Source organism: Nerophis lumbriciformis, linkage group LG25 (genome assembly GCF_033978685.3).
Source record: "Nerophis lumbriciformis linkage group LG25, RoL_Nlum_v2.1, whole genome shotgun sequence".
NCBI classification, from domain to species: domain Eukaryota; kingdom Metazoa; phylum Chordata; class Actinopteri; order Syngnathiformes; family Syngnathidae; genus Nerophis; species Nerophis lumbriciformis.
The window spans coordinates 35,011,979-35,024,302 of NC_084572.2; the positions used below are offsets into that span (position 1 = coordinate 35,011,979).

Below are 12,324 nucleotides of genomic sequence, written 5' to 3' on the forward strand. Positions count from 1 at the left end.
TGGTGGTGTGGCTGTTTCAAGATGCACAATAAGGAGGCACTTGAAGAAAAATGGGCTGCCTGGTCGAGTGGCCAAAAAGTTAAATTTTGGTGTCATCACTCCAAATTACTTTGTTCCAGAAGTTTTGAGGCTCGTCTCTGTGCTGTTTGGCGTAATGTAAGCGGGATGCTTTGTGACATTTGCGCAGAAATGGCTTTCTTCTGGCGACTCGACCATGCAGCCCATTTTTCTTCATATATATATATATATATATATATATATATATATATATATATATATATAAAACGGAGACGTTCAAAAGACTGACCCTCTACTGCAGTTATTTTTTATTATTACTATTATCAATGAAGCAATGACTGGTAGCAGTTGTCAGACAAGACGTGGATCTGAAGAATTTTTGCACAAATATCACTCAATGGGGTGGAATTAATCTGAAACATTGGTGATCATTTCATTTTTGTGAAGATTCTTGAAGGTGTTGAGAGTGAAATCACTATTTATCATTTTCTCTCACCTAAAAAAAAATACTATTATTACACCATGTTTTAATGCATTTTATGAGTAGATTTTTTTTTAAACTAAAATGTTAAAAAAAAGTGGCAATTTGCAATAATTTCACCTCAAATTTTAGTGTAAATTACTGTAAATGGGAAAAACAGTAATGCAGTTTTTATGGTAAAAAAAAAAAAGAAAAAAAAAGGCAGCTCAGTTGCCAGAATTTTACTGTAAAATTAAAAAAAAAAAAGTTTTTACTGTAAATAAAAAAATGCAATTTTACAGTAAAATTTGGGCCCCTGAGCTGCCAGGTTTTTGTCTTTTTTTGTTGTTTTTTACCGCAAATCAACAACTGTAAATTTGTTGTTGTATTACTGTAAATGCCAAAACGGCACCACAGTTTATTACAGTAAAAAAAAGCAGTTTTTTTTTCATTTAGAGAAAAATGCTGCAAAAACCCTAGTAAATTTCACAATTTTACCATTAATTATTTTACAATGCACAATTTGATGGATAACTTGCTTTGAAATCATTATTATTAGTATTTATTTATATATTTTATTTAAATGGTTTGAATGTTTGATAATATATTTTTGCATAATTAGACAATATTTAAGTTGACATAATTTGCGATTACATGGAGTACATCTATTTTTTTCTCCCAAAATAGAAAGAAAGAATACATTTAGTAAGAAAAGTTACAGTACTTTATTGATACATATTATTCCCAGGCTTTCCAGGGCCAAATAAAATGAAGTGGCGGGCCCCATCTGGCCCCCGGGCCTTAAGTTTGACACCTGTGGTCTAGCACAACAGCATTTTAACAATACAGAGAAAATACACAATAAGTTAGAATAAAATGTGTATGTTTGAAAAAAAGTTAAATAAAATTAGATGAAAAATTAATACGTATTACAAGCGAAATACTTTACATTTCAGAACAATAAAACACAAATGTGAAAATGTAAAAAATAAAAAAATAAATCTCAAAAATAGTTCCTTTGACTGACTACTTTCCAGGGCCAGTTCCCGGCTGCATCTTCAAATCGATTCTCATAGTTCACTCAAAATAGCCCTTCAAAAGCCTCAAAACGTTCGCAAACGTCACATCTCTATTATGAACTGTGAGCATATTCAATTCCAAAAGTGATAAATGTCACAAAATCAACACGCTTTGACAGCAAACTCTAAAATAATGTTCAAGATTCAAATGTAAATACATACATCAACATTAGAATGCGGATTAAACGATTATTCTGCTCATTTTTAACACTGAATGGCAGCTGGCTCGACCAATCACAAACGCGCGCTTGTTTCATGGTAACCAATCACAGGACGCCTGGGATTAGTAGGCGGGGCTGTAGTGACGTCGACAAGCTAGCTCAGCAGCAGCCACCGATGCTACTCCAGCGTCGCGAATTGACAACAATTTCTCGATAAAGTCATCTTTTTGTGGGACAACAATCATGGTTTCTCACTCCTTCGCCTTGCCGATGATCTGCTTTACCACGCTGTGGGCGCTGGTGGGGGTCGTGGCTCCCTTTTTAGTGCCAAAAGGGCCGAATCGAGGGTAAGTGTGCTAGCCGTGATGACGTCATCATGTCGCCGTTTTATTCTGTCTTTGCTCAGCAATCTTGTTATCTTTTTTATATTTATCTTACAACAATCATTAATTACTAACTCATGTGTGCAACATTCTGTATCTCTCTTCTGCTCATCCCTCCTTCCATCCTTCCATCCGTCCTCCCACCTTTCCTACCTTAAATCCTTCCTTCCATGTTGTTTACCAGCTTTATGTATTTAATGTGTACAAAATGTATTAACTGCCATTAAATTACTTTATTTTCCTTCCTTCCTCTATTTCTATTTACTGAAGACAACTAAGTCAAGCACAGAAAGATGAAGGAAACAATATAATAATAACATACAGTGAATAGTAATGTATAAGTAATAATGATACTAACAATAATATATTATTAGGTATATTCAGGCTGCTGATGAGATTTGATGTGTTGATGCTTAATGTTTTTTATTCCCTCCTCACGGAATGTTTGCATAAAATGTGTAGTAATGATAACCGCTGTAAAACTCCCGACGGTTAGTATTACCGTATTCAAGTAAAACGATTGAAAAACCGGGATTGACACCCGCAGTTCAATTAAATTATGGACCGTCTAGCGTTAGCTTGCTAGCTAGCTTAAATGCTAACATGAAAACAAGATACATTAACGTCTTTCCCCACTAAAAACTGCCATACGCCAATCTAAAATTGTATAAACACATTACTGTCTAAACTACTAAGATACAGTATTCACATTGAACATAAACTACTAACAGTATTCGCATTGAACACAAACTACTCAGATACAGTGTTCATGTTGAACATAAACTACTAAGATACTGTATTTACATTGAACATAAACTACTAAGATACTGTATTCACATTGAACATAAACAACTAAGATACAATATTCACATTAAACATAAATAACTAATATACAGTATTCACATTGACTATAAACTACTAAGATACAGTATTCACATTGAACATAAACTACTAATATACAGTATTCACATTGAACACAAACTATTAAGATACAGTGTTCACATTGAACACAAACTACTAAGATACAGTATTCACATTGAACATAAACTACTAAGATACTGTATTCACATTGAACATAAACAGCTAAGATACAGTATTCACATTGAACATAAACTACTAAGATACAGTATTCACTTTAAACATAAAGAACTAAGATACAGTATTCACTTTGAGTATAAACTACTGAGATACAGTATTCACATTGAGCATAAACTACTAAGATACAGTATTCACATTGAACATGAACTACTAAGATACATTATTCACATTGAACATGAACTACTAAGATGCATTATTCACATTGAACATAAACTACTAAGATACAGTATTCACATTGAACATAAACTACTAAGATACAGTATTCACTTTAAATATAAACTACTAAGATACAGTATTCACATTGAACATAAACAACTAAGATACAGTGTTCACATTGAATATAAACTACTAAGATACAGTATTCACATTGTACATAAACTAAGATACATTATTCACATTGAACATAAACTACTAAGATACATTATTCACATTGAACATGAACTACTAAGATGCATTATTCACATTGAACATAAACTACTAAGATACAGTATTCACATTGAACATAAACTACTAAGCTACAGTATTCACTTTAAATATAAACTACTAAGATACAGTATTCACATTGAACATAAACAACTAAGATACAGTGTTCACATTGAATATAAACTACTAAGATACAGTATTCACATTGTACATAAACTAAGATACATTATTCACATTGAACATAAACTACTAAGATACAGTATTCACATTGAACATAAACTACTAAGATATACAGTATTCACATTGAACACAAACTACTGAGATACAGTATTCACTTTGAGTATAAACTACTAAGATACAGTACTCACATTGAGCATGAACTACTAAGATACATTATTCACATTGAACATGAACTACTAAGATGCATTATTCACATTGAACATAAACTACTAAGATACAGTATTCACATTGAACATAAACTACTAAGACACAGTATTCACTTTAAATATAAACTTCTAAGATACAGTATTCACATTGAACATAAACAACTAAGATACAGTGTTCACATTGAATATAAACTACTAAGATACAGTATTCAATTTGAATATAAACTACTAAGATACTGTATATATAATATATTTATATTATTCATATATTATATGCATAATATATTGTATATATTATATTATTTAATATTATTATTGTCTATTGTGAGCGAACTGTGGTGCTGAATTTCCCCCAGGGAGCAATAAAGTACGTTCTATTCTATTCTATTCACATTGAACATAAAGACTATGCTGCCTCTGCACAAAGTGATGGATTTAAACTCCACCGTTTTGAGTTGAAAGAGACAAAGTGTCTTTAACAGGAATTGAACTGGCGTGACGTCGCTTAAACAGGAAGTGTATTCATTAAAAATAATATTATACTGTGTGTCTATTTATTAATAATTAAAAAATGAAAAAACAACCTGGTTAAAAGATTTTAGTGTGTGCATAAGTACTTTTGGAGCACATTCAACAATATAGTGATAATAATGATAACTGTGATCATTTTTGATCAGTTTTGGTGTATATTGGAGGGTGCCCCAATTCCCCCGTTAACAGAGACCTAACTACCAGTATTTTATTGCTTTTGGTTTTGATTTTTATCCAAATGCAAAATGTTGGTAACAAACAATATCTTTTATTTGTAATATTTGATTTAAATTGGATATTCATTCCATTTACAATGTTGAAATGTATCAGGAATACAAGTTTATTGCATTTGAAAGGGTATACTTGCAATATTATTATCTTGTATTGTCATTACTTAAGTGGTTCATTTGGTCTGAAAATAATGTAGTGTCATTTTTATGGACAATAATTTGGAGGTCAACATAATGTGTTACGGGCCCAGGCCTACGGTACGCTAACTCAAGTATAATGGTCGGTATTACACTGTGAAGTTGTTGACACGGACCAGAATAAACCTGCACAAACCAGAAAGTAGTTGGTCGTAGAAGTAAGAGTGATTTTTTTGTCCTTGTTGTCCTCACTCTTCTTCTTACGTTCTTCTTTTTGTCTCAACCAGCGTCATCGTCACCAGTTTGATCCTAACCGCCATCTGCTGCTACCTGTTGTAAGTGCTAACCCTCCTTCCTCCTCCTCTTTCGTCAGAGTGTCCTTTTTATTTGGCCCGCCGAACATCGCCCAAATAGTTTCGATGAAGCCATTCAAACTAGGGTGGCTTGTGTATGCAGTACACACGCCATGCCACAGGGGGCAACGACCTACTCAGTGGCCTAGTGGTTAGAGCAGGGGTGCTCACACTTTTTCTGCAGGCGAGCTACTTTTCAATTGATCAAGTCGTGGGGATCTACCTCATTCATATATATATAATTTATATTTACTTATTTATGAAATATGTTTTTGTTAACAGGTTAAAGATGTTTAATGATAATACAAGCATGTTTAACACATATAGTTAATATTGTTAATAAGTTAAAGGTGTTTAAAGATAATGCAAGCATGTTTAACACATATAGTTAATATTGTTAATAAATTAAAGGTGTTTAATGATAATACAAGCATGTTTAACACATATAGTTAATATTGTTAATAAGTTAAAGGTGTTTAAAGATAATGCAAGCATGTTTAACACATATAGTTAATATTGTTAACAAGTTAAAGGTGTTTAAAGATAATACAAGCATGTTTAACACTTATAGTTAATATTGGTAATAAGTTAAAGGTGTTTAAATATAATACAAGCATGTTTAACACATATAGTTAATATTGTTAACAAGTTAAATGTGTTTAAAGATAATACATGCATGTTTAACACTTATAGTTAATATTGGTAATAAGTTAAAGGTGGTTAAAGATAATACAAGCATGTTTAACACATATAGTCAATATTGTTAATAAATTAAAGGTGTTTAATGATAATACAAGAATGTTTAACACATATAGTTAATATTGTTAACAAGTTGAAGGTGGTTAAAGATAATATAAGCATGTTTAACACATATAGTTAATATTGTTAATAAGTTAAAGGTGTTTAAAGATAATGCAAGCATGTTTAACACATATAGTTAATATAGTTAATAAATTAAAGGTGTTTAATGATAATACAAGCATGTTTAACACATATAGTTAATATTGTTAATAAATTAAAGGTGTTTAATGATAATACAAGAATGTTTAACACATATAGTTAATATTGTTAACAAGTTAAAGGTGTTTAAAGATAATACAAGCATGTTTAACACATATAGTTAATATTGTTAATAAATTAAAGGTGTTTAATGATAATACAAGAATGTTTAACACATATAGTTAATATTGTTAACAAGTTAAAGGTGTTTAAAGATAATACAAGCATGTTTAACACTTATAGTTAATATTGGTAATAAGTTAAAGGTGTTTAAAGATAATACAAGCATGTTTAACACATAGTTAATATTGTTAACAAGTTAAATGTGTTTAAAGATAATACATGCATGTTTAACACTTATAGTTAATATTGGTAATAAGTTAAAGGTGTTTAAAGATAATACAAGCATGTTTAACACATATAGTTAATATTGTTAACAACTTAAAGGTGGTTAAAGATAATACAAGCATGTTTAACACATATAGTTAATATTGTTAACAAGTTAAAGGTGTTTAAAGATAATACAAGCATGTTTAACACATATAGTTAATATTGTTAATAAGGTAAAAGTATTTAAAGATAATACAAGCATGTTTAACACATATAGATTCCTTTCTTTCATGAAGACAAGAATATAAGTTGGTGTATTACCTGATTCTGATGACTTGCATTGATTGGAATCAGACAGTAGTGCTGATAACGTCCGCATTTTTGAATGGAGGAGAAAAAAAGTCTTCCTTTCTGTCCAATACCACATGAAAGTGGTTGGTTTTTGGCATCTTATTTATCCAGCTTCCGTACTCCTTTGTATACACTTTACAAGAAATACATTGTCGGCAAACTCCGTAGCTTGCTAGCTTGTGCACGCCAGCTTTCTGAGACTCTTATTTTGCTAGCGCAGGCAGGATGAAGAAGCTTTTATTGTGCAACTGTGCAGTCGGCCTTTTGAGTTTTGACGACAGGTACGGCGCCAGAGTCTGTTGAAATAAAGTGTTTCTCGCCTTCCAGTCAGTAATTTTAATGAGCTGGCAGCAGCCACCGTCATCTCAGAAGACCCTCGGGTGCCGTGAATGTCAATCAAGTGACGAAAGTGACGTCATAGTGAAGATTTATGATCGTACATTTTTAAGAAAACATTTTTAATGCCTGACTGGTAATCGACTGACACACCCTCCACGATCGACCGGTAGCTCGCGATCGACGTAATGAGCACCCCTGGGTTAGAGTGTCCGCCCCTGAGATCGGTAGGGTGTGAGTTCGAACCCCGGCCGAGTCATACCAAAGACTATAAAAAATGGGAGCCATTACCTCCCTGCTTGGCACTCAGCATCAGGGGTTGGAATTGGGGGTTAAATCACCAAAATGATGGCCACGCCCGCTGCTGCTCACTGCTCCCCTCACCTCCCAGGGGGTGAACAAGGGGATGGTTCAAATGCAGAGGACAAATTTCACCACACCTAGTGTGTGTGACTATTATTGGTACTTTAACTTTAACTTAATGTTTTTTTTATGATGTTTGGACGTTTTTTCATAATATTCACAACGTTAAGAGAGCAGGTTGTGTTATGTGTGACCATGTGTTTGACCACCTTTATGCTAGTTGTATTTATTAATGTTTTATTTATTTTTTGCACCATGACTAGGTTGGGGTGTAACTGTACACAAACATTTTGGTTCGGTACGTACCTCGGTTTAGAGGTCACGCTTCGGTTAATTTTCGGTACAGTAAGAAAACAACAAAATAAAAAAAAATTGTGTTATTTATTTAACAAATTTGCAAAATCTTCCACCAAAAATATTTTTCTTAGTGGAATATTTAATGTGAAGTAATCGGACCCTTGGATAGGTCAATAATTCATAATAACATTGATAATGATTCAATATTATGTTTTGAGCAATGACAGTTTGAAAGAAAAAAAAACAGTTTTGTTTTATTAGTCAACATTGCAACTTTTTCTAAATTACATTTAACCTTTAAGCTTTTTTATTCCACTTTTGTTATGTTTTTGTTTATTTTAATAGTATTTTTAGAATGTGCCGTGGGCCTTTAAAACATTAGCTGTGGGCCGCAAATGGCCTCCGGGACACACTTTTGACACCCCTACTACAGATAATAAAAAACTAAATGTGATAAATCTATGGATAAAAAGTAGAACCTGGCGATGCATGCGCGTTTATCATAACTCTCTCTCTCTCTCTGTCTCTGCCCCTCCCTCACCAATGCTGCTGCGGGCACAATTTGTTTTGTTTTTAACCCCTTCTTAACCCTGAACGTACATTGAAAATACATGCAACCCTAACTCAAAATGCCGGACATTTGAGGCATTTAAGAAACTCCGCCCTGACAGCTCCGCAAAAGAGGACATGTCCGGTGAAAAGAGGACGTATGGTCAGTCTATCGTAGCCCGTTAGCTGCAAGCATGCCGTGTGTTGTGCCTCGGTGTGCATTGTTTACACAACGTGCGTTACGTTACTTAATATGTCCGTGTGGAAACTCGTTCGGTACACCTCCGAACCGAACCGGAACCCCCGTACCGAAACGGTTCAATACAAATACACGTACCATTACACCCCTAATATATACACTGTCATGACTTGGTCCTGGGGTTTAGTTTTTCTAGAAGGCAACGGAAAGTTGGCTCGGGCGAGACGGGAATGAGAGTACATATTTTTATTTTAACACTATAACTAAGGACAAAAAAAAAAGAGTACAAACGAAAAGCGCGCACAGTGGCGGAGAACAAACTATGAAAACAAAAGACTATAGCAAAAATAAACAAAAAAACTTACTTGGCATGGACTAAAGGAACAGCATGAACGATGGACATGAAATCAAGTGTCAGGAATGTGCAGAGCATAAATGTGGGATGTCGCCAGAAAGCCCAACTGAAAACAATGAACTTAAATACTACAGACATGATTAACAAAAACAGGTGCGTGACTCAAACGTGAAACAGGTGTGTGACGTGACAGGTGAAAACTAATGGGTTGCTATGGTGACAAACAAGAGTGCACAATGAGTCCAAACGTGGAACAGGTGAAACTAATGGGTAACTATGGAAACAAGACAAGGGAGTGAAAAGCCAGAAACTAAAGAGTCCAATAACTAAACAAAACATGACTAAAACAAAACATGATTACACAGACATGACATACACATCGATGGACCCCTATGGCCATTACATTTATTTAGCTTGTTTTGTATTGAAATTGCTGACTTTTTGATGTCATGACTAGGGAAGGTTGTTTGGATTGGGTCATATAAGTAAAAGCTGTGCATGAAATGTCCAGAAAGTGCACATCATGATCACTGACCTGAGTTTCTCACATTGTCCACAAGTCGGTGACAATTTTCCACCTGTCAGACCTTTTAATATGAACTCATGCAGTCGTCTCGTGTGCCAAATTAAAGATGGCTATGGGGTTTGGACACCCCCTGAAACGATACATGGCGACATATATCGTTATTGCAGGAGGCTGCAATGTATATTGTGATATAGGTTTTGTGTGTGTGTGTGTGTCCACAGCTGGTTGATAGCCATCCTCGCTCAGATCAACCCTCTGTTTGGCCCTCAGCTGAAGAATGAAACCATTTGGTACCTGCGCTACTTCTGGGAGTAGACCAGGTGAGTTGGCATGTGACCTAACTGACAGGCTCATTGAAAACAATGTCAACAGCCACTCGACTAACTTTTTTTTATATATATATATATATATGGCAAGCAAAATATACATCAAAACATATTAAAAGTGGAGTATTTGATATGAAGTAATTGGAGCCTTAAATAGGTAAATAATTCATAACAACCTTCATTTTGAGTCATTGTTATTTTTTTTAACAATGACCGCTTTAAAGAGAAAATAACAGAAACTTTGCGTTATTACTTTCTCTCGTTACATTTCACCTGTTTGCTCGTTTATTTATTTTTTTTGCACTATTTTATGTTTTTTGTATTTGTTTATTTGTATTTTTAGAATGTGCTGCGGGCCGTTGAAAAATTAGCTGATGAATTAGCAAATGGCCCCCGGGCCGCACTTTGGACACCCCTGCCTAATTGGAGTGTGTTTTTATCGTTTATCGCACAGGTGTCAAACTCAAGGCCCCCCCACTTCATTTTATTTGGCCATCAAAAGCCTGGAAGTAATATGTATCAATAAAGTACTGTAACTTTTCTTACTAAATGTATTATTTCTTTCTATTTTGGAAAAAAAAAAAAAAAAGTACTCCATGTAATCGCAAATTTTTAACTTAAATATTGTCTAATTATGCAAAAATATATGATCAACCATTCAAACCATTTTTTAAACAGAAAGAAATACTGATAATGAATTCAAGGCAAGTTGTCCGTCAAATTGTGATATTGACTGTGGTTTTTACAGCATTTTTCTCTAAATGAAAAAAAACAGTACTGTATTAAACCGTGGGGCCGTTTTGGCATTTACAGTAATACATCGAAAAATCTACAGTTGTTGATTTGCGGTAAAAACAAACAAACCGGCAGCTCGGATGCCAACATTTTACTGTAAAATTGCATTTATTTTTATTTACAGTAAAAAAACAAATGTAAATTGTACAGTCAAATTCTGGCAACTGAGCTGCCTTTTTTTTTTTTTTTTTTTTTACCATAAAAACAGCAACTGTTTTTCAATTTTCAGTAATATACACTACATTCTGAGGGGAAAATTTTGCAACTTACCATATATTTTTTTACATTTTAGTTAAAAAAAAAAAAAACTAATAAAATGCATAAATAATTAGTGTAATAATAGTATTCACTGTTAGAAGCGGCCTTGTGGGGCCAAACATAACTGCGATCTGGCCCCCAGTGAAAACGACTTTGACACCTCTGGTTTATCGGATATATTCTTTAATGTAACCTGATTTATCTGTGTTTTGTCATAATTCCTCCTATTTGTCCCGACATTTATGGTGCACCACTAATCTTAACGAGTGACATGCACGAGCATCATCATTATCATCATCATAATGCAGTTTCTTTTCTTCCTGTCTTTCAGTGATCTGTCCATCTTCTCCCTAATTTCAACCTCGACTTCAACGTAACTCCCAACACACACACAAAGTGGAGATATGCGTGTAAAATGAAGACTAATGTACAGTTGATGGTGTTTAGTCAGTGGAATAGTGTAAAATGTGCAATGCTACAGTAGTTTCATGTTTCTACTTGAATAAGGAAGGAGTATTTATTGTCTGTTTATTTATTTGGGCCTGTAATGCCCTCAGTGTCCACATGGTGGTGTTACTTAACTGATGTGTATGAGGAGCTGAGCCCCTTCCCTCGTTACCATGGTGATCTTCCCCCTTGTGTGGAAACCTTGCTTACACTTAATTTGGACGCGTGTCAGTAATAATTTAATTAAGTAATAATTGGTATTGTGTAGACCTCGATATTTATTTAAGACGCAGTAAAGGAGTCCTGGATGGCGCGACCCGGCTCCATTCAGCACTAGCTGCGAGCCACTACCACAACAGCTCCCCCTCGCCCCGCTCTTTTTCTTTTCCTCCTTGATTCCACTATGCTTCAGCCAAAAAGAATGAAAATCAATATACAGCTACTTTTTACAAAGACCAAATTACGTTGTACCTTCTCTGTCCGGTTGTGGTACTGGCCTGCACCCGGGAACGCCTGGACCGGGGTCCTCCTTTTGTCGCTTGTGTCCCCCCCCCCCCGGCACGTTTTGTTCAAATGACGGACGTCGTTCAAGCTTTGTCGCGTCTGAGAGCGACCAATGTCTGTCCGCCAATGGAAAATTAAAGGAAGGCTGCCAAAAAATTACAATTGTCAGTTTGGACTAGGACTGGGCGATATGGCCTTTTTTTAATATCTCGATATTTTTAGGCCATGTCACGATACACGATATATATCTGGATATGTTGCCTTAGCCTTGAATGATAATATGTGTCTACATTAAAACATTCTTCTTCATACTGCATTAATATCTGCTACTTTTAAACTTTCATGCAGAGAGGGAAATCACAACCAAAAGTGTATTTATTAAACAGTTATTAACATTCATGTCATTTCCGAAACAAAAAGTGCAAGATT

At 34.3% G+C, this 12,324-nt stretch overlaps 1 protein-coding gene across 1 annotated transcript in view; it reads left to right on the top strand.

Moving 5' to 3' along the window:
* Positions 1-1,857: 1,857 nt before the first annotated feature.
* Positions 1,858-12,324, top strand: part of atpv0e2 (ATPase H+ transporting V0 subunit e2) — an 11,674-nt gene continuing 1,207 nt past the window's right edge. The window contains exons 1-4 of the mRNA XM_061984278.1: positions 1,858-2,065; positions 5,195-5,242; positions 9,787-9,885; positions 11,276-12,324. The exon at positions 11,276-12,324 is cut by the window's right edge and continues 1,207 nt beyond it. Coding sequence (XP_061840262.1) covers positions 1,962-2,065; positions 5,195-5,242; positions 9,787-9,880 — 246 coding nt within the window. The 5' untranslated portion in view covers positions 1,858-1,961 and the 3' untranslated portion in view covers positions 9,881-9,885; positions 11,276-12,324. The remainder of the gene's footprint in view (positions 2,066-5,194; positions 5,243-9,786; positions 9,886-11,275) is intronic.